Source organism: Engraulis encrasicolus, unplaced genomic scaffold (genome assembly GCF_034702125.1).
Source record: "Engraulis encrasicolus isolate BLACKSEA-1 unplaced genomic scaffold, IST_EnEncr_1.0 scaffold_53_np1212, whole genome shotgun sequence".
Classification (NCBI taxonomy): Eukaryota; Metazoa; Chordata; class Actinopteri; order Clupeiformes; family Engraulidae; genus Engraulis; species Engraulis encrasicolus.
In genome coordinates, this window is record NW_026945852.1 from 492,150 (window position 1) to 516,713 (window position 24,564).

Genomic DNA, 24,564 nt, shown 5'->3' on the forward strand with positions numbered 1-24,564 from the left:
TTGGAGTGGCAATTGCCGTTGCTTGGAAATGACATGTTAGAGCAGCACGGCGCCAGCACTGGGGGAGAACTGGAATGTTAACCCTGTTTTCCAAATAAACAAAAATTAGGAAACGTATACCAGAACTTTGTTTGGCTGCAATCTGTGACGTGCACGGTGAAGTTATTCTTTCTGAAGAGGCATGAACAGAACAGCATACAAGTGACTTTGTGGGGGAGGAGAGGGCGATTGAGGGAGGACAGCGAGACGGGGGCGCGAGGCGCACAGAACAATGCGACACATTTTGACGTGACGTCGGGGATTGAGTAACTGGATACTGGATACTGGCTACTGCAAGAGGCACACCAAACGGCACAGGGCAGATTCGTCCACTTTGGAAAAAAAGAACTTAGGAAAGAGCAAAATGTTGGATAGGGCACTATACACCTTAATTCTTCCTATACTGTAGAAGCGCAGAACAAGTTTGGCTCGTTGCCATAGCCTAACTAACATTCTGGAGGCTAACGCCACGTTTGATTTGCATTATTTTAGACTAGGCCTACGGCCGCGTGCAGGCAAATAAGCTCTGACAAGAAGTCTAGTAATATAATTAACAAGACGTGGATTAATGACCATCATACAAGCGAATGTTCTAGTTAGCGTGGACTTTGACGCAGTAGCCTAAAATGTTGGGTGATGGGCGATTGCGGCGAGGGGGGAAAGCGACAATGCCGATATCAGCTTCAACAATTATCAGGAATTTAATCCAACTAACCCTACTTTGTCCTCATTTCTTTGCCCACATGAATAAGTGTCTACTAGGCTAAATACTGTTGGCACATAGCAATGCATGTGGTCATTGGTGGGTTCACAATTATGACACTGTCAATGGTCAGCTTTTGTTTTTTAGATAATGAGATAAAGTGAACATCATGGACCTAGTTGTTGCTGTTTACTCATCATCCTGCCTCACATGTGTATCCCCCCCCCCCCCCCCAAACACACACACACACACACACACACACACACACACACACACACACACACACACACACACACACACACACACACACACACACACACACACACACACACACACACACACACACACGGGAGGAGTAAAAAAAAGAAAGTCTGTGTTTTCAGGTCGTAATATGCCCCCCTAATGTCTTGGGAAAAAACCTTTCCCCTGCCCTGTCCACTTTTCACCTCAGCATCCCTGGCTTAGTCTATTTTTTTCCCCCATTGAAATGAAATGGTCTTAAAACAGTCAAGGCTTGTAGTTTCGGGGGGGTGGATTTGGGGGGAGGGGGTGCATTCAGAGTTTTTGGTCCTGGGCCCAGCCAAAGCTGTCAGTGGCCCTGCCTGTACTCCTAGTGAAAAAGTTAACCATAGAGCCCTGCCCTTAGTGTTATGATGCTAGAGTCTGTATACAACCTTGACTAGATATGACCGGTCTTCTGCAGTTGACCCATCACCTATGCACATGCAAGCCTGTAGCCATGCACAGCCCACCACCAAGACCATCAGAGTGAAATAGGTTTATGGCAGATGATGGAACGGACACACACACATACACACGCATGCATGCAAACATGACTATTTGCCCACTGGACAGTAAATATTTGGCATATGGTTGCTCATTTGTTTAAGTACAGATTCACATGAAATGTATTTTTATGTGAAAAACATATGAAATAATATGACATTTTATTTACACAACACAAGCAGTAGTTTGGTTTAGACTGATTACTCAGTAACTGTTTTAGTAATTGTCATCCTTTTACTCAGGTCTCATTATTATACTAATGAATTTATGATCGAAATTGTGATTGCAAATAGAAAATCCCTTTGTGACTTGTTAAAGTGTTTATGAAACGAAAACAAACGGTCATTCCCATTAAAGCCTTGTTTTTTCTGATAGCATCGATGAGACTTTGAACCCAATCATCCTGGAGGAACTTGTGAAAATGGCAACTGTGAATTCTGTGAAATTTGGTGTGACTAATGAGCTGGGCTGTGACATCAAAGAGGAGAGTCCCTGGTTTGCTAGTATGGCGATGTGAGAAAACAACACACATTTGATGGACCCACATCTTATAAAGGAACCAAAATTCTGATACAAACATCAGCGTGTCGAAAAACCACACATCCAACCTCATGAGAAAAAAAAAACAGCAGCACAAATCTATTTCAGAGGCACTGATACATCTGCAGAAAGTGACATGTCTGACAGGCGAAGTGACGATTGTTGACATAGCCTGACAGTTCTTATGTTTATGGTTACGGTTGCTAAGGACGCTTTGCCATGACCCAAAGATGACATGGCATGTGTATTTGTTGACAAATGGGGGGCTTTTTAATTTAATTGCGCGATATAGTGTGATTGAAATGCATGTAGGCTACATGCAAAAATATCATCAACTAGAGAAAAAACGGAGGTATAAGGCTGTTGGAAAAACACCCTATATAGCCTGAGTCCTCAGCATATTTTTAGCGTTTATCATTATTATTATTTTTTGTGCTCAAAGTCACAGGCGTTGCGTGTCCCTCAGCCTGACTCTGAGGACGAGGTGTGTCCAAACGTCAGCCACACATGCACCACAATACTAAAAACAAACAATCAACGCTTCAAAGTAGGCCTACGCTATGCAGTAGCAGGACTTTTTCTAGGATTTTTTTGGCATCAGGGAGCATCATGGCAGGTTACAGGGGGTGAAGGGGGGTGTTCCCCCCCATGAATGAGAAATTAATTAGGGGCGCTCAAATATATATAATATAAAAATAAAAGTATGAGGGTGCACCCACGGAGGTATGAGGGTGGAGCGCCCCTATTTCCCCGTTCATAAAAAGCCCTGAGTAGCCCAGTCTGTGAGTTGGCTGTCCTCGACCGAAAGCACCACGCTGATGCGCGGATATCCTCCCAAAACCAATATATTGACCAGTTGAATGGCAATCAACAAAAAGTGCATATTCCGAGAGCATTCACAACGGTTTGGCATGTAATGTGCATTACCCTTTCCTGAAAACAACATACAAAGCAGATGGACAAGGTAAAACAGGGGCAGTTTCAGTCTGCACGCCGGCGATGTCAATTGTTGGAACTGCTTGAGGCAATAGCATTCTCTTCAGTCCAACCATGCCCGCGACCTCCACATTTGTGGTGAAGCACAAGGGGTGGAAATGTGCCGAGCACAACAGTGACCACAAGCTTGCTTCAAAAAGACGCATTGGATCCACAGAGCCTTAGCTTGACTTAGCCTTCTCCTTGTTGGCCACAGTTCCATCATTCGTCACAGAAGGGAACTTGTGTAAAGATATTCCTTCTGTCAAGTAGCCGTTTTTGCAGCTGGCACCGTTCGGCTCTCCAGCAACACACTGCTTGACACTGCGCTTTGTTTTGGTACTAGCCGCCATTGATCTGAACAAGGTGGAATGAGGTGAACTCACCCCTTCTATGTCACGCATATCATTTGCATAAAATTTGCATGTCACCAAAAAAAACACTTTTTGGGAACGTTTTAACATGACTTTTAGGACAAAATATCACCCAGACAATATCCCATTTTATTCACAAGGCTTAGAACTTTCAGAATCTGTCCTGGAAATGGTCAAATTCCTTTACTTTGTTTTCGTTTCATAAACTCTTTAAGGACTTGAAAAAAAATTTGACTTGGACTTGGACTTGACTTGACTGGGGTACGACTTGGACTTGGACTTGACTTGGTCAGATGCGTCTTGACTTGTGACTTGACTCGGACTTGAGTGGAAAGACTCGAGACTTACTTGTGACTTGCACATTAGTGACTTGGTCCCACCTCTGCTACCCACCCTTTACATAACAGAGTTCAGTTACGCCAACGTGGCAAGGGTAGGCTACTACAAAGGAAAATAAGAACAACCAGGTTCAGTCAGTCATTTGTTCCCTCTGCAATCAGAATTGTTAATGAAAGACACGGTTCTCAACAAGGGATTTAACATTGTGGTGGTGTGTCTGTGTTTGCGTGTGTGTGTCTGTGTGTGTGTGATGTGTGTGTGTGTGGGTGGTATGCAACAGCCTAGTTGTGTGGAAAGGAGCTAGTGTGGTATAGGGGGGGGGTATGTAATTGTTTTACTTATTTATCTGTTTTTCTAAGTCTTATCTTGACCATTTGAATTTCCCTTCTGGGATGCTAAAGTTTCCTTTGCCTTTGACCACACACACTCATGTTCAACAAATCACTCACACACACTCACACACACACACACACACACACACACTCATCCTTCTGTTGTTGTCTAGGATGGAGGAGTCTGTCTCTGAGGGGAGACCACCCTCTCCTGCACCCACCTGTGTGTCTATAAAGAGTGACCGGTCCATGGATCGCGACATTAATTTCAAAGGACCAGACTCTTCACCCAAACAGTAAGATCAGCAATCTGTTTTATTCTCTCTCTCTCTCTCTCTCTCTCTCTCGTTCTCTCAGATTAATTTGCGTTATTGTCTTCATTGATCTCTGTGACCAAAGCATACATACAGTACAGTATGAAGAACAATGGCATCGCAATAGCATGGAGTAAGTTGTGAGTAGAAAGTCATTTGTCGGTGTGGAGACATTTAGTTAGAATCAAAAACATTCATACTTTCAAACTTTCTATGTATGAAAAGCGCTACACAAATAGAATTGCTTGCCCACCTGCAAGGGGCCGCCTGATTGGTCAAAAGGGACAAATTGCAGAATTGTGACAAAATGCAAAGTTGAAACATGTTTCTGTCTTGATGAGTGCAGTTTTCTTTCTATTTAACTCTCCTCTTTGGTAGACTTGTTATTCTTAATTCCCAGCATGTAATAATGAGACTGGCTGTCTGTGTACATTTGTCATAAAATTTGGCCTCTGGGGGGCCCCACAGCAACCTATAGCCTAGGGGCCCCAGTCCATCTTAATCCAGCGCTGCGCGCACACACACACACACACACACACACACAAACACACACACACGCACACGCGCGCATGCACGCACGCACGCACACACACACACACACACACACACACACACACACACACACACACACACACACACACACACACACACACACACACACACACATTCATCCTTCTGTTATTGTCTAGGATGGAGGAGTCTGTCTCTGAGGGGAGACCACCCTCTCCTGCACCCTCCTGTGTGTCCATGAAGAGCGATCAGTCCAAGGCTTCAGGCATTAATTTCAAAGGACCAGACTCTTCACCCAAACAGTAAGATCAGCACTCTGTTTTATTCTCTCAATGATTCAGATTTAGATTCAAATGTGTGTCATTGTCATTAGTGTATCACTGTTACTAAAGCATACATATACAAACCCCAACTCCATAGAACTTGAGAAACTAGGTAAATTGTGAATAATAACAAAATACTGTTTTCAAAACGTCTGATTCTTACATTTGATGGAGAACGGTACAAAGAAAACAATAGGATATGTCCCCTGTTCTCTGAAGGAGAATGAGAGAGACTACTCTCTACAGGAGGTCATCTTTGTACGGGACATCCACTGAACACCATAACATCACCACTGACAGGAAAAAAGACTGCTAGGCCCCAACATTGCCACCTTCCAAGAGCATGCCGCCTGCACAATTCCTCTTCCACCACGAGATCACTGAGCTTTCTGGACAAGAAGGGAACGGTAGAGCGCAGTCTCTCTCATTCTCCTTCCTAGAACCGGGGATATATACATGTCCTTTTGCTGTCTTATCAGTCGAATTCATTCAACTGCTCTCTCTACGGGATATACAAACATTCCTGATAGTAACACCAACGCTAGGTAGAGGAAACGCAGAGGAAAACAGTAGAGCCCCGTAAGGCACAGCCAGTTTCATCCTTCTGTTGTTGTCTAGGATGGAGCAGTCTGTCTCTGAGGGGAGATCTCCCTCTCCTGCACCCACCTGTGTGTCTATGAAGAGCGATCAGTCCAAGGCTTCAGGCATCAATTTCAAAGGACCAGACTCTTCACCTCAACAGTAAGATCAACACTGTTTTATTCTCTGTCTCTCTCTCTCTCTCTCTCTCTCTCTCTCTCTCTCTCTCTCTCTCTCTCTCTCTCTCTCTCTCTCTCTCTCTCTCTCTCTCTCTCTCTCTCTCTCTCTCTCTCTCTCTCTCAGATTCACATTATTGTCATCAGTGTAACTATGTTGCCAAAACATACATACAAAGAACAAGAACATATCTATCTATTACTCTCTCTATCGCCCCCCCCCCCTCTCTACAGCAAAATCGTCAGCCTTATGGTCAGTTCAAACAAAGGATTGCCTAAGGCCCTCTGTATGCTTGCTGTAGGATACGTGTGCGCGGGAACGATTCCTGATTCCTGCATGACCGTGTTAACTTTGCGAAGGTCATGTCAATGTTACCAGCTACTGCTGTTTAGTCAATGTTCCACAGGTAAACTAATCCATTAAACTTCTCACATAAAAGGAAAATGTAGTCAATGTTCCACAGGTGAGTAATCTATTGAACTTCTCACACAAAAGGAACGTTCAGTCAATGTTCCACAGGTACAGTAAGAAGGCTACATTTTCAAGCGTTTTCCACAAAACTCTCTGCTGCAGAGGGGTCATTTCATGTGAAATCAGACACTTTGGGACCCGACCGACACAGATTTCAATGATACTTGCTGTGCCTGTTTAGTAGCAAGGCAGCACCCCAGAGCTGCCTTTGTGTGAATCTGACACCAATATTAAGGGAGAAACAGACTAGCAAAGGTTTACATATGAGGGTAGGACACTATACATTCAGCCTTGATTATTCATTCATTCTTTATTCATTTTAGAGATAATGGGACATAAAGGTTGAAATGAGTTGTAATAAAGCAGCAATAGAGTAGTGTCAGGGACAGGACTGGACTGACCATATGGCATAACGGGCATTTTCCCAGTGGGCCCTACACCCTCGTCGGTCCTTATTCCATGTACTCAAAAACTACACAGCTTCTGTCCATTGTCAATGGACAGAGTGGAAGCTAGACCATTTTCAGCATTCAGAAAAGGCAGGGTTGAAAGAATAAGCTCAGTAAAGGATATATGAAGAGTTCAGATGCAAAAACCCCTAAGTGCCATTTCAGAAAATAATCATAATTTATTTTTATTTCATACAAAGCTATAAAAATTGCACATGTTTTTATTTTATTTATGTAATATAACTATTTATATGTATTATCAAGTACATGAATGTAAACCAAACCAACAACGGGGTTCTCTAAAAATATAGAAGTGCAGGTCTTCAGAAATGGAGTTAGGGGGTTTTGCATCTGAACTCTTCATTTTTAAATGTTCAAGGATCAAAGTGATAAAAAGTATATGATGTCAATTAGTGGCTAGCATGTGTTGAGGAGTGTATGCCGAGCACTGGAGAGGTGAAACTGGACTTCCTGCATCCTCATGGACCATCTCCATCCTTCACATATTCCGATAGACATACTGTCATGTGATATTACTATGCTATTACCATATTATTACTAGGTGATCTGTATGATGCCATATTTTTGAGTCCCATCATCTCTGAAATGAATAAAGAACCAAACACCAGCATTTCAGGTGTTGTTCATGACATTGCAGGCTACGTTTAGACAAGGAACTGGCCATTTTAAAATATATGTTTTTTTGATATTCAATTTTGAATTTTTCAATTGATCCTAATTCATATTCTGAGGGTTGTTGTATTCCATGCTGTTGTGTAATTTATAGAGCCAGATAAGAGCTTTCTTTTTGTGACTTACACTGATTGTGACCTACCCTCATATGTACCCCTTTCCTAGTCTGATTCTCTGAGAAGTGGCTGGCAATCCAAAGCTTCCAGGTGGTGTTGAATGGTCACTACTCCTTCCATCAATTTATCCAGAGCACGGTGACCAGCCACAGAGATTTCCAAAACAAGGTTCAGAACCACAGTCTGAGCACTGATGGAGCCGCCCACCTCATCCAACATTCCAGGCAAATTCCTTAGATCAAGAATAATCCAATCATCTACAAGCTGGAAATCATGAATCCAATCATCAAGAAGTTTGAAATCATGAATCCAAAAATGTAAATATCTTTTAAGTCCTCAATGGCCATCGGAGATTGACACATGACACACCATTTCACCTACGAGTCCATCACGTAGCCTGTTGCTTCGACCCCATCTGGATAGCTGGGCTCTCTCAAACCCTCTTTAATATTTGAGAAGATGGTGTCAATTGCATTAATCGACCAGTTCATCAAAGCCATGTTTGCTTCTGTTCAGAAAAACAAGACAGAAGAAGTCTACAGGGTAGGAAGACAAGGCAAGACTGGCAAAGCAGGGAAAACAGATAGGAGAGGGAGAGAGAAATCAGAAGTGTGTCCGCCTCCGACAAGAGCCAGACAGAGTGAGAAGATGGCGGTGGGGCTGGTGGTGAAAATCAGAAGTGTTACTGCCTCCGACTCCACCAAAATCAGAAGTGTGTCCTCCGACTCCACAGAGAGAGAGAGAGATGGTGGCAGGGCCGCTGACACTCCCCCCCCCTTCAGGTTCCCTGGATGGTGGTGGTAATGGGGAGAAAAACAGAAAGCCAATGGCCAGTTGGAAAGAATACGCAAATAGTTCAATATTTAGATGTGCAGAGTGGAAAAGTAAGAGAATGGCCTCTGAATCAAATGTTGACAATGTAATTACTATCAATATTTGACAGTCCACAGAAAACAAAAACTGAAACCCCCAGCTATAACGTTAAAGGGCCAAGTGTAAGCATTCTGCTCACATCTGACCCTCAGCTGGTATAATGTGAGGATGTGAGTCGTGAGATGTGAACTTTTAAATCCTGTGATTCCCTCGTACAGTATGAGCAGGAGCTGAATACCCACAACTGAAAGTATTGCACAGTGTAAGCCTGGCTTAAATATTGCACAGTGTAAGCCCAGCTAAAGTATTGCACAGTGTAAGCCCGGCTTAAGCTGCAAACCTGGAAACAGGAGCTCAGTGCAGAATAGAGATGCAATAGCAGGTAGCTAAGCTGAAATACCAATTCCAAAACCTACACTCAAACACACACATAACATTGTGTGTGTGTGTGTGTGTGGGTTTGTGTTTGTGCGTGCATGAGTATGTGCAGGTTTTATAGACCTCTCTATGGAAGCCGACAGACGGTTTCTGACACTTCAGGAATCATCAAAGAGGAATACGGACTCTGAAAGGTGTGTGTTTAGTGCACTGCAACTCTCATGTTGTTCTTTCTGTTCCACAGATTCATGCCACAGAGATCACTGTCATCTGCACAGAGCTCGGTGTCATTGAGGAGTGACAGGTCAAAAGATGGTGCTCTTCCACACTTCCGTGAGGATCCCATGTCTTCTTCCCAAGGGTATGTATTGTTTGAAGGGCTTTTTGTGTCTTCATTGATTATAGGACAGTCTGAGTATGACAGGATGACAGTGAGTGAGTGAGTGAGTGAGTGAGTGAGTGAGTGAGTGAGTGAGTGAGTGAGTGAGTGAGTGAGTGAGTGAGTGAGTGAGTGAGTGAGTGAGTGAGTGAAGTGTCCTAGGCTTGTTCCCCATGGATATGCAAAATCATATTTGGGGAGTTTAGCATAGTGCAGTCGTTCCCAAACTTTTCTGCGATGACCCCCATTTGGAATTTTTTCGTGAACTCACACTCAATACTCATTTCTGGAGGAATGTTCATTGTTAACCTGTATATGTCTTAATTGGTGACTTAAGACTCACTGTGTTGTCATAGCAATGTTGGTATGATGAAGTGTTGTTAGGTGTTTTCAGCGAAGACTTAATAGGCCCATCGACGGGCTCATCTACAGTAAGAAACTACAAATCAACTCAAGTGATTGTGTCTGTGGCTTACAGCTACTGAGAAAATATTAGATGTCACTACTCTTACAGATTGTATAGTAACTAATAGCTTTGTGACTCTTTCTATACTATTTTATTATTGATTATGTGTATCTGTCTTTGTTTACTCTGTTTTCTCTTCAGAAAGCCAAAGAAAGGTACCAGTGTTCAGCATGAACAGGAGAGTCTAACTCATGTATTCCAGGTAAGTGAATGTGTTTGAATCTGTTCAGTGCATATATTTTCAATATGAATGAACCAAACTCATGGCAAATACTACAGTCCTCAGGCATAATCATTGTAGATAGAGAGGCCAGTGACCATTTGAAACAGGAGTTTAACAAAAAAAATTCATATGCACATTCTACTTACACTAACTCAAAACAAACACACACACGCACACGCACACACTGCACTGACTCAAAAGCACACACGCGCACGCACACGCACACACACACACACACACACACAGGAGTGATTCTACGATTCCCCTACGCTTTTGGCAAAAGCAAAATGTCAATTATCAGTATTTTTTTTAACTAAATGACCTATATGTTTACATAGTGTATATATTTAAGTTTCCAAACAAACAAATTGCCAAGCTTAATCTTAAATCATTTGATAAATACTCTAATGAAAGCGAACATTTGCTTAATTATTTTGTCAACAGTGTTATGGACAAATACTATGTCATTTCAAACATATATAAAAATACTACAGAGTTGAAACAATATATGTTTGAAAGTGCTTATGTCCCTTAGCAGTAATGTTGTCATTAATCTGTGCAACTGATATAGAAAATGTGATTGTTGAGCTTCATAAGTAGGCTTTTATGAGTCACTGTGATACAGACTGACACATTTTTCATCATAAATCTCTGTAACGTCTAATTTGAATATAGTCACCCTCCTTACACAAGACTTCCTTCTCCAGAGATAATCCCTAGTGTATGTTCATAGGATTTTTCCAACACATAAGGGATCAATAGCGCAAAAACACTTTCAAAACAGTCAACCGTGTTACTCAACTGTGTTACGGTCAACAGTGCAGGGGAACAAGTCGGCACTTTTTTAGGAGAAAACACAGAGCAGACAAACCCATCTCCCTAGAACACAAATTATTTTGTTTGTTTGTCTGTCAATATGGATATAAATTGGCAAAAACATACTCCTCCTCAACTGTCATCAGTGTTGCCAGCATCTATCAGAAAAACCTGCCCACTGCCATATAAATCAATAGAATTTGGCGCATTTTTAGGGCGGATTTTGATCATTTTTTGGGCTGGAAATCATCAGCCTCATCTGGCAACCCTGACTGTCATACTTAATTGTAACACCATTGACGGTTAACACAGTTTTCGTGGACACACATAAAATGGCAAATTTCATGTATAATGGAAAGGACAGTGGTCTTTCTGACAGTTTTGTCATATTGTGATGATCAGTGTTGGGGGTAACGCGTTACTAAGTAACGTCGTTACATAATTTAATTACTTTTGGCACTAACGTAGGAACGTAACGCATTACTCTTCAAATTTCAGTAATTTAATTACAGTTACTGCGCTGCCGTAACGGTCGTTACTCGTTATAAATTTCAGCCTTGAAATCATCTTAAGGTCTGCTGTTATTAGTAGGCTAGTTCTAGATGCGCGAAGAGCTCTGTCGGGGCTGTTTTCCCCAGCCCTTCTCGAGCTCTCGGAAGTGGGTGTGTGAGAGCGCGCACGCAGACTGCTGTTCCTTCCTCGTGCATGCAAGGTATTTCACTGGGACTTTCATGGGCCCATTGCGCTGTGATGTGGTTAACCTATACTACAATACTTGGAGTTCCACCATCATTTTTTTCCCTAACCTTTTAATTTACGCCATAGAGGGAAAGTGAAAGTGATTCGCTGCGCAGTTAAATCTACAGTCATTCCGAGTTCATTGTTACGCAAATGCATTCTAAAACAGCTGTACCCCATATCGCAAACGCCATAGCCTCTTTTGTGCTCACTGATGACAGTTAAATAGGCTACACGGCAAAAAAAAAAAAAAAACTATTTGGGTAGCTCCGTCAGCAGCAGCAGCCAGCGCGAGTCAAGTAATTGGGAATAATAACGTGAGAACAACAGCGCAAGCAACACCAACGCGTTGAGGTAGTCTCGTTCTTCAGGCTATTCAAATGTAGCCTACCTGATCAAACCGTCTTCCAGCACGAACGGATTCTGCATTCGGCAGAATCTTTAATAATAATGTTGATGCATATGCAATGCAATGCGCAGGAAACTGACAGGCTTTGGAGTAGCCTAAGCTGCAACATCTAGGAGAGGATGTAAGCAGAGTGTCCTACCTACAACATTTCTGTTTGGTATGGCCACCTCATCTTACTCATTCTGTTTTTATTCTGTGAGACCAAAAGTAATTTTAATGCTGACATGACAATAAAAGACAATATTCTATTCTATGGCGTAATGTTAGACTAAATTCAAATGTATTGACACTTTTATAAACAGGCCTACAGGGCAACCATGAAATGCATTTTAGATGTGAGAATGACAAGGCCTATATGAGGGATTCCATAGAGGTAGGCCTACAGTACAGATTAAAATATTAGGCCATTTACACAGCCGGCCTACAAGCTTGGGAAGCAGGTGTATTATGAGGTGTGCTGGTTAAAATCAATTTTCCCGCGAAAAAGTAAAGTAAAGTAATAAGTAACAAGTTACTTTTTAAATTTAGTAATAAGTAAAGTAATTCAGTTACAATTGAACGCAGTAACTAAAGTAAAGTAACTAACTACTTTTAAAAAGTAACTTACCCAACACTGGTGATGATTACTGTGAATCAACATTTGCAATCGTCTTGGGCAAAACAAGTTTCTTTACATGCTAATATGAAGACTGAATCTGACATTTGGAAAACAGGATGGCATGAAAACGCCCAAAACCAGTATTAAATATTCATTCTTGCTGAGGGAAATAATGCTATGTCTACACTTTCTGTATTATATGAAAGATAAATGTTTTCTAATGTCCAAAACATCATTGGATGCAGTTAATAGTTAGTGGAATTGCCAAATAATATCCACTGACTTAAAAGTGTAGGCGAATTAGAGAATCACTCACATACATACACACACACGCACACGCACACGCACACGCACACGCACACGCACACACATACACACACACACACACACACACACTGCACTGACTCAAAAGCGTGCGCGCGCACACACACACACACACACACACACACACACACACACACACACACACACACACACACACACACACTGAACTAACTCAAAGCACACACACACACACACACACACACACACACACACACACACACACACACACACACACACACACACACACACACACACACACACACACACATGTTGACACAGTTGCTACTTCATGCCTATTACTTGAATGACTGTAGGCCTACTGAAAATCTAGCAACCAACTAGCTGTAAATATTGCACATTACAAATTGCTTACTTTATATGTACTATTATTCAAAATTCTACTATATCAGAGTGTTAACATTAGGACATAACTGGAATGCAAAACACTACCTCGTTTTTAATGTTCTGTATCTGCTGTTGCCCAGTCTTGCACTTTATGTCTGTATGGGTATTGTATACTTTGTACTACTCTCGGTGTAGGTACTGTCTTTGTCTAATTGTCTATGTCCACACCTAGAGTATAGAGAGTCTATATCTGTCTGCATGGGAAAGTAGTAAGAAACGTAATTTCAATTCTTTGCATGACCAGCGCATGTAAAGAAATTGCCAATAAAACCGACTTGACTTGACTTGATACTATAGGTTACATTAGGGTGACCAAACATCCATGTGACCCAGGATGTCCTGATTTCAGGTGCTGTCCTTGACCTCCCAGTTTTCACAACATTGGATCATTAAAACCCCTTTGGTTAACGTATAACACTGCTGTAAAATAGCTTTTAATTAAAAAATATGTCCGAGTGTCATCAACATTGTTTTGAAGGCTGGGGAACACAATTAAACAGTGTTAACTGCCCTGAAGAAGGCACTCATGCCGCTACGCGTAACAAGCACTAGCTCAGTCATTCCAAGTCAAAGAATTGAAATGGCATGTCTTACTTTCCCATGCAGACATAGACATACTTTAGGTGTAGACATAGACAGTTAGACACCTAGAGTACCCATACAATACAATGCCCTTATAGACTTTTAAAGTGCAAGTAAATTGATAATAAAGTAAAACATTTGTAATGTGCAAATAGGCTATTTACATTGTCCTAGTATGACATTCTAAATAGTGGTAGTAGTATGTGGCATAGATATGTATAAATAACAGTTTGAACCATTTTAGACAGCTAAAAAGTGGGTTGTGTGTATATTTATATTATATATATTAGCAGGTAATCTTAGCCTCTTTTTTAGCCGGGCAGATAGGACCTGTCCAGCAGCATACAAATAGTCACTATAAAACGTAACTACATACCAGTAAACTGTTGGCTCTGTGCTGTGGTTGTGTTTAATAAATTCCGCCATGGGACAGCTCGTGCTCACATTTATCATTTTTATATATTGAGTGATCGTATCGCCCCATACAATACGACACCAATAACACGTATGTGAGTAGTGTGTCGGGCGGGACTGGGCGCAGTGTTTCCCACAGAAATTTTGGAAACTATGGGGGCATTTTTTTTGTCCGGGGGGTGTCTTTTCACGCTGCCCTTTTTTTTTTGGGGGGGGGGGGTGTATTCGCGCAGTGTAAATGCAAAATGGCAAAACAATGAGTACAGTATGACATTGGCGCATGGAGAAACTATAGGCCTAGGCCTACATTTCAGCCATTTATATTTTGAGAAATAAGGCTACATAATACACATGCAGGGGTCTATGTATAATGAAAAAAATAATAAAACAAAATAGGAGCAGAGCTAAGAATTTCAGATTACTGTGAAATTGTTAACGCATAAACAAAAAGGGTCTAAGAGGGTAGGCTATGCCTTTTCCCCACACACACATAGGCGTACACTTTCTACATGAGGGGTGCTGGTCACAGGGCCAGTTTTTCAAAATTCCTCCCATTAAAAGGGCTGAACAACATATTACACATTTATGTATATTCACATTCATTACACATTAATTTCTATATGCAGCCCGATGTCTCCTCTGCCTTGTCAATGAAGGCCTGTCACCTAACTCATTACAACTGTAAAACAAAGCCTGGGGAGTGTTAGTAAACTCATCCCAACTGTCCCTTCTCGGAAGGGTTTTTTTATTGCTCTCAAACCCAAGTTAACTACAACAACTTCACTAGGCTTTTGATCCCTCTGTATTTCAAGCACTTGTGGTTTTCTTTATAGGATGTATTTACTCCAGGAGGAAAATGCGAAGGAAATCGTAATTCAAATCGTTTTTAACAAAAACGGCAATCGTAAAAAAAAAAAAAATTTAAAGTAAAAAAAAATATATATATATATGTATATATATATTTTTTAACATTTTCGGAAACTATGGCGGCCAAATTTAAACTATGGCGGGCCGCCATAGTTTCCTCAATGTATGGGAAACACTGGGGCGGTTAACCAGTGGCAGAAAAATGTAACCGGTCAACGTTGATCTGGTCGACTACTGGTTAAATGGCTACCGGTTAACATCCCTATACGGGAGCGGAGACACCTGTACCTCTTTCCAGAGGGCAGGAGATTGAACAGTTTGTGTGCAGAGTGGCTTTACCTGTAGGCCTATATTCTGTACAGTCACCTGGTTGAATTGGGGAAAAAATCCTCATTATCACGTGTTGAATATGCTCACCCTAATATACATGGATTCATTTGTCCTTGGCCACCCCAATATATATAACAGTGCATGGTATTCAAAATTAATGAACCAAACAAATGGCAATTGCTTCAGTCTTCAAGCATCATCATTCTATGTAGATGGGTAGGTCAGTGATCACTTGAAACAGGAGAGTATAAAGAAGAATCTAAGATTGTTCATATTATCCATATACTGGATTCATGAAGACTTGTATGATGTGCTTCAGGTGATTGAGAAAAAGATCAACACATTTGTGAAGAATGAGCTGCAGAGATTTAAGATGATTCTTAGTCCAGATTACCAAGAAGACTTGAATAGAAAAGATGAGGATGAGAGTGATGCCAGAGATGGAGCTCTCAAGATGGCACTGCACTTCCTATGGGAGATGGAGAGAACAGATCTTGTTGACAAACTGAAAGAACGTAAGAATTCTTCATCATCTGTAATTTCCGTACATTACTTGAATCATTTAGGTATTTTTAAAATACCATCATGGGAAAGGTTAAATTGCTATGGCGTGTGTCAGTGGTTGTTAATATTAATTTTATTTGTGAACCAGATGAGCTGGATGTACTTTGTCGTGCTGAATTGAAAAGACATCTCAAGAACAAGTACCAGAGTGTGTTTGAAGGAATACCCATCCAAGGAAACTCTGCCCTGCTTGACAAGATCTACACAGATATCTACATCACAGAGGGAGGAACTGGAAAAGTAAATGACGAGCATGAAGTCAGGCAAATTGAGTCCATATCCAAAAGATCAGTTAGAAGCAAGAAACAAATGAAATGCAATGACATCTTCAAGCTCTTACCTGGTCAAGACATGCCAAGCAGAAGAGTCATCACAATGGGGGTGGCTGGTATTGGTAAAACCATCTCCATTCAGAAGTACATCCTGGACTGGGCTGAGGGAAAAGACAACAGAGAGATCCACTTCATTTTCCCATTGCCTTTTCGGGAGCTCAACCTCATGAGAGGCACACAGTTCTCTTTGATGGGTCTCCTTCACCACTTCTTTCCAGACCTGAAGCAGTTAACCATTGACAGTCAAGAGAAGTATAACTTACTGTTCATCTTTGATGGTCTGGATGAATGTCGACTCCAACTTAACTTTCAGGAGAATGAAAGTTGGACTGATGTGACAGGTGTCACTTCTTTGGATGTTCTCCTGACAAATCTCATAAAGGGAAATCTGCTTCCCTCGGCTCTACTTTGGATAACCTCCCGACCAGCAGCAGCCAGTCAGATTCCACCTGATTGTGTTGACCTTGTCACAGAGATCCAAGGATTCGATGACACACAGAAGGAGGAGTACTTCAGGAATAGGTTCAATGATGAGAGTTTTGTAAGCACAATAATGTCTCACATTAAATCATCAAGGAGTCTCCACATCATGTGCCACATACCAGTGTTTTGCTGGATCACTGCTTATGTCCTTGTGGTGATTCTTGGCTCTTCAGAAAAACGTCAGCTTCCAAAAACTTTGACAGAGATGTACACATATTTCCTGATTTTCCAAACAAAACAGGCAAATCAAAAGTTTGGCAATGTGCATGACCTTGACCGACAATGGAACAAGAATCTTATCCTTGATCTTGGAAAGCTAGCCTACAAACAGTTGGAGAAGGGAAACGTGATCTTCTATGAAGATGACCTGAGAGAGTGTGGCATTGATATCAAAGAAGCAGCAGTATTCTCTGGTGTCTGCACCCAGATCTTCCGACAGGAATCTGCAATTTCTCAAGCAACAGTGTTCTGCTTTATCCACCTGAGTATCCATGAGTATCTTGCAGCTCTGTATGTCTTTCTGAGGATGGCACGCAAAAGGGAAAATGTGATCTCCAAACACCAGCGTTGGGAACAGCTTTTTGGAATAGAATCCATGACCACCGTACACAAGAATGCTGTGGACAAAGCTCTGGAGTATGAAGATGGAAGGTTTGACCTCTTCCTCCGGTTCCTTCTTGGTCTTTCTCTTGAGTCCAACCAGACTCTTCTGCATGGCCTTCTGCAGAGTGGAGAGAGGCATATTGGAAATGCTGAAACAATCAGTTACATTAAGGACAAGATCAGGGAGCTTCCTTCATCAGAGAGGGTGATCAACCTCTTCCACTGCTTGAATGAACTGAAAGACCACTCCTTGGTGGAGGAGATCCAGAGCTTCCTCAGGGCAGGGACACTTTCTGAAGCCCGGCTCTCACCTGGCCAGTGGGCAGCTCTAGTGTTTGTGCTGCTGACATCAGACCAGAAGCTGGATGTGTTCGACCTGAAGGAGTATGCCAGATCTGATGAAGGTCTCCAGAGGCTGAAGCCGGTAGTGGAGGAATCCAACACTCTGATGTAAGTATGATGGCACTGAGTATTCTTAGGGAGAATGGGTTGATGACTTTTCCGCGTTTTCTATATTGCCTGCCTGTATAGTCACTGTTATTCCCTTTCAGGCTTGATAGCTGTGGGCTCAGTACACTTAGCTGTACAACAATGGCCTCCATCCTCTGCAAAGCATCTTCAAAAGTGAAGAAACTGGACCTCAGCCACAACAGTATTGGAGATACTGGAGTCAAAGAACTTTGCAGTGGGCTGAAGAACTCAAACTGTGACTTGGAGTCACTCCGGTAAGAAATGTTAATATTTTAGCATTAAGTCAATCTTACATAAAGTGCTGCACTGGATGTTTTACTGTACTCAGATACCTCTTAAAGATTTGTGTTTTAATTAGGGGTGGGCAAACTTGAAAATCTTTAATTGCATTAACTCAATGACTTTCTGTGATTAATCGTGATTAATCGCATAGCGCGCGGAACCCAAATATGAATTCAAAAGCAGCTTCAAAAGCGCCAATATATTTGAAAATGTCAGCTTACCAAATCACTGACTACACTGTAATTATATATCACCGACGACCACAGAAAGAAATGGAATCTTTGCAGGGTTTTTTTTAACAGACTATCTACATTGACATGTTCTAAGATGAAGTAGACCCATCATAATCATAATTTCCATATGTAGGCTACTGTAACCTCTGTAATAGGCCTATATCTATCTTTCAAAATAGAAATGGGCCTATTTGCCAATCTAGGCCTACATATCACACTAAGTTATAAAGCATGCCATTGCCCATAAAACAAATTATTGTAGAGGAGAGGGGTTTTTTGCATTAGGCCTACCAGGCTATTTAAGATTAGAGTATCACCATTATTGCATACAATTATTAAACTATAGGCTATTTAGATAGAACTGAAGATGAAATATTAGAAACTCAAATTAGGATAGTCTACATGTGCTGGTAACACTTCCAAATAAGGGGCCATAATTAACAGCAAAGTAGCTATAACCTAATACTTTAGTAAGGGTTAATAATCATTACTTAACGCCACATTAGACACATATTAATTGTTATTATTATATGGTGTGACGTCATCGGTCGAATGCTCCATTCATTTCAATGGGGCTCCCCAACGTTCGCACGTCTGATATTTGAGATAACGGACGGGTTGGTCTATATCAGACCGCTGTCAATGGCAACAAGACTTTTCACTGCTGAAGCGACTTTTCAACAAGACTCTAATCAGCTGCTGTGATAGACAACACCTGTTGTCTAGGCTACCTGTTGCCTAGCAGTGTTCCACAACGGCACTGTTTTGTTTTGCGCAGCAACAATCTTTTGACATGAAAAATTATAATAAACGTAACATTAAATAAAGAAATGTCCCCGCCATGTGTGAATCATTTAAGTATATCCATATAATAAGCGGGTTAACGTTCGGCGAGTCGGTCGCTTTGTGGAATAGCAGCACTTCAGAGAGAACAAGACCCCTCCGCTCCACGTCGGGGTCTAAAGATTCTCTCTGTCGTGCTGCTATTCCACGGTAGCGACCTTCTCGCCGAACGTTAACCCTTACTTAATGCATATGTCAAACATTAGCAAGCAGTAACTTAACTATTAGATAACTATTACCTTGTGTTACAAGTTCATAGCATAACAATTATTTAACTAATAGATAAGTTAGGGTACAGTAATAGTTAAGTAGCTATTAGGTCATACTTAACTTAGGACCAAAATTAACACTTACTTAATACAAAAGTAAGGCACAACTAATGAATAAATAATACCGAAATATTGTCTGTAGATTGAGTACCCATCATGCACCGCACTTCTTGGAGCTAATATTTTCAGACATTAACTTAATTATCACAAAGGAATGGTTTAGTTTCGCTTCAAAACAATTGAAGAGTTCAGATGCAAAACCCCCTAACTCCATTTCTGAAGATCGGCACATCTATATTTTCAGAGAACCCCATTGTTGGTTTGGATTACAATCATGTACTTGATAATACATATAAATAGTTATATTACATAAATAAAATAAAAAATATGCAATTTTGATAGCTTTGTATTAAATAAAAATGAATTAAGATTATTTTCTGAAATGGCACTTAGGGGGTTTTGCATCTGAACTCTTCAATTACTCTTCATAATGTTCTGCATTTATTGTAGGGTTTTTACCATTAAAACTAATAAGTGGAACATGAACAAATTACATCTCATCACCCCACCATCACTGAGAAGTGTACGTCCAGTCTTGCTATATAATGGCTCCTGTTGCCATTATTACAGTGATTTGAACGAGTAAATGCTAGACGTCACAGTAGACTAATTACTTGACTATTAGGTATGCGCAGCCAACTCTATTATAACTTATAATATAAGGGTCCCAAACACCAATATCTATGGATTAATTAGCCATTAGTTATCTGCAGCCAACTCTAATATAAGGGTCCCAAACACCAATATCTATGGATTAATTAACCATTAGTTATCCTCAGCCAACTCTATTATAAGGGTCCCAACTCCCAATATGTATGTATTATTTATCCATTAGTTATGCCATAAGTTTGTATTAAGTATTAATTTTGGTGCTTAGTTAAGTATGAGCTGATAGCTACTTAACTATTAACTGTGCCCTTACTTATCTATTAGTTAAATAATAATGTGCTATTGTTATCTAAAAGTTAAGTAATGCTCAACATATGCATTAATAACAATTAATATGTGTCTAATATGGCATTAAGTAATGATTATTAACCCTTACTGAAGTATTAGGTTATAGCTACTTTACTGTTAATTATGGCCCCTTATTTGGAAGTGTTACCCATGTGCTTACAAGAAACAAAACTTGTCACTCGGAATGGATTAGGCAAGCAGGTGTGTGTCTGAAATGCCCCTCCTTCCCTCTCTGTCAAGAGCGTGGAGTAGCCTAGAACTCTACCGTCCACTCTCCCGTCCTCATCTGTAGCTATTATTTTGGTGTTGCAGCGACTAGAAACTAATCGACTGACTGTTAATTAGGCTACAACATTCAAATCAATAACGTTGGCATGACAAAATAATAACATAAACGCTGACAACGTGAGGTTGCTGATGTCGGGTGAATTTTTGGGCACGGCGAAATCATACTATATTGGTGTCGATATGAATGCTGAATGTAACTTTGTGAGACGCAGAAGTTAAACGCAATTAGACTCCAGCTAAGATGCATTCTTTTACCGCTGACTTTTCAACTGTGCCTCTTCTGCTAGCCTACCATGCATGCGCAATGCCAGATGTAGGTAGAAACCAAAACGTTGTCTGAGGAATTAATATCTCGCGGTCAGCTTTTTGATCAAGGCTTTAGTTATCAGCTATGCACACTGTCAGTCCGTGTGTCATTATTGACAGCTGATTTTTTTTTCATAACCTTGCGAGTTGCCAAGGCGAGCCACATGCTGTTCGAGAGCTACGCAATGAGGGCTGTAGAACTTTGTACCGAAAATGTCCATTCAGATGTTTTGCCTACTTTATAGACTCTGATGTCTCTTTGTCTGTCAGCTGTCACTGGTGGTCTCCAACTGCTGTGTGCGAGGGGCAGGGCTTTAACACTAGAACTACCACGGAGGGGTCAATTGACCTTTTTACCTAAAAGCCCCACAAGAGGGTCATTTGACCCTTTGGACCCCCTGCGGACACTCCTTTTGTTGTGGAAATGTGGCTGTTAGCAGCTTACAGCTGTCACTTGAGACACAGAGTGTTTTTGTGTGTGTGTGTGTGTGTGTGTGTGTGTGTGTGTGTGTGTGTGTGTGTGTGTGTGTGTGTGTGTGTGTGTGTGTGTGTGTGTGTGTGTGTGTGTGTTTGTGTGTGTGTGTGTGTGTGTGTGTGTGGATCATTTCCAATGCCTGTTGAGTGCTGTATTTCTGCATCTTCGTTCCTTGGAGAGGAGCTTCTTTCACCACAAAATTATTGAGGGAAATGAAGCAGTAGTCCACATGCACTGGTATTTATCCATCTAACAATTGCCAGGTTGCATTCACATGAGTCGTTATGGTCACATGGCATGGGAGATTCACATGTTACAGTTTTTCTCGATTGGTTTGGCTAATTTCTCGAAACTGAGATGACATTCTCAAAACAACACGGACAAATCCCCAAACCAACTTGCAATTTCCCAAAACAGAATGGCATTTTTCATTGCTTTCATCAGATATCAAATGCTTTGTACATGTCTCAAATGTTTAGTACATCTCTGCAGATGGATATGTACAAATACCCTTCAGTTGACACATTCAGCATACATTTAGAACATTTTCCAAATAAATTGACCTTGCTTATCTAAACGAATTAGACAATTCTCAGTCTAATGGTTGCCCTCTCCAAAACACATCAGCATTATTTCATTGTGTAAGTCATCATATGCAAAGTGGTCTACGCAATTCCCAAAACAGTCAAGGAGGACATCATATTTTAAGAATTTCATTACATAGTAAATTCATGACAGTGTTCAACAGGTCAGATGGTATTGTAACTTTACTAGTTAGTAGAAAATAATTGTACGTGTATACTACAGTTTCCTCTGTTATTTGGCTAATTTCATGACATTTTTTCAAACGACATTCTGTTTTGAACAATTGCTAGTTGCTTTGGCATTTATCCATGTTATTTTGAGAATGTTATCTCTGTTTTGAGAAATGAGCCAAACCCATGAGAAACCTGTGATATATGGGCATTACTTTCTGTATATGAATTTACAGTAAAGAAAGTTAACTTACTGATAAATGTCCTTGGTAAATTATCTGTGTTGTCAAACTTCAATGGTTTCACTCACTTTTTCATTTTTATACATAGTCGAAATCTGTTAGCTGAACGTAGATAAAACACCTAACCATTTTTACTGGCAGTGCTTACACAATGGCAAAGGGACAATGTATTTTGGGGGTACTGATGATATATGTGGGGAAGAAATTTAGTTTAGACACATGGGTAAACTGTTTTTGAGGTGATATGAGCGAGTGATGAGGATCCATGTAGTTACGCTGAACCATCCAGTTTATTTTGACAGAAGGACTAAATGAATGCAAATGAGCCAAAGCAATTGAGAAGGATCTATGCCATTTTGATGGTACTGACTATTTATATGTGAGACGGTTTAGTGCTGATGCAAGAATGAGGTGTTTTGGGAGGTATATGACATTTTGCTAGTTATCTGAACTGTTGTGCAGAAGTGTAAGAATATTTGGCCAAATGACCCAATGGTTATAGGAATGTCATCTCAGTTTCAAGAAATGAGCCAAACCAATCGAGAAAAAACTGTAATTCAACCATTATCTGGTTGCAGTCATATGATTCGTCATGATCACATGGGACATTCACACCATTACACCATTACACTGAGAATCAACCAATTGGGATAGATCAGCAAGGTACATTTGTAGAGTTTTCTTGGTTTTGTGCTTCTCTTTCCATATCGATCAGCAGCACATTTTCCTCATCCATGAATCAATAAAGACGGCAGCAAACATTACCGTGATTTTCTTCGAGTTGAAGTGTATTTATTTTCCTTCATATAACATCATTTTTGTTACAGCAGCGGCAGCTGAAGTGAACCGTGCCGCATTCACTTCACAACTGAACATTGGGATACAATAAACTCCCATTTCCTGTAGCGTCCACATGTGTCATAGTAAAAGTCCTTGTTATGACACTGACATATCACATACAAGTGAAGACATTTACATGGCCGCATAATGGCAGAAAATAACAGTAAAATAATCAGAAATAATATTCACATGAGAACATAACTTAACACGCCCCCTTGTTCTCATCTTCATAAACCCATATAGGCCTACAATAATGTAGACCCTACTGGAACTTAATTTCCAAACAGGACATTCTTAAACTGAAGGATCCTAACTTTAGTTACAGATTTTGTCAGTATGTCTGCGACCATGGTTTCTGTAGGACAGTACTTAATATTTATTCTTCCTGCCCTCAGTACATCACGGATAAAGTGGTATTTCACATCAATGTGTTTACACCTTGACCTATGCACTGGATTTTTACTCAGTGCTATTGCTCCTTGATTGTCACCATAAATTGTTGTGCAATAATACACATTCGAATCCAAGTCATTCATTAGCTGCATTAGGTATAAGCTTTCCTGAGTTGTGTTAGCTAAACCAATATATTCAGCTTCACAGGTGGACAGTGCCACTGTCGGTTGTTTCTTGGACTTCCAAGAGATAGCAGGGCCTTGTTTTGTCAGACTAAAGCAGTAACCTGTGGTACTACGTCTATCCTCTACTGAGGATGCCCAGTCAGAATCACTGAATGCTGTCAGATTTAAGGCCTCATCAGATTTCTTGAAACACAGCTCATAGTGGGAAGTACCTTTCAAGTATCTTAGAACATGTTTGGCTGCTACTAAGTCTTGTACAGTAGGTCTCGCTAAGGATTGTGACAGTTTGCTGACAATCCAACTGATGTCAGGCCTGGTGCATGTCATTGCATAGATCAAGCTTCCAACAATTTCTCTGTAATCCTTGGGGGTTTCCAACTCAGTGTTATTTTCTTCCATATTTTTGTTACACTCAATTTTCAGCTCATTTGGGCTAGCTCTAGGCTTACAATCAGACATCC

At 40.8% G+C, this 24,564-nt stretch overlaps 1 protein-coding gene across 1 annotated transcript in view; it reads left to right on the top strand.

Annotated features, from left to right (window-relative positions):
- LOC134444387 (NACHT, LRR and PYD domains-containing protein 3-like) overlaps window positions 1–24,564 on the top strand; it is an 84,560-nt gene that overhangs the window by 14,843 nt on the left and 45,153 nt on the right. The window contains exons 9-15 of the mRNA XM_063193719.1: window positions 4,262–4,384; window positions 5,092–5,214; window positions 5,854–5,976; window positions 9,216–9,332; window positions 9,958–10,018; window positions 15,842–16,037; window positions 16,175–17,954. Coding sequence (XP_063049789.1) covers window positions 4,262–4,384; window positions 5,092–5,214; window positions 5,854–5,976; window positions 9,216–9,332; window positions 9,958–10,018; window positions 15,842–16,037; window positions 16,175–17,954 — 2,523 coding nt within the window. The remainder of the gene's footprint in view (window positions 1–4,261; window positions 4,385–5,091; window positions 5,215–5,853; window positions 5,977–9,215; window positions 9,333–9,957; window positions 10,019–15,841; window positions 16,038–16,174; window positions 17,955–24,564) is intronic.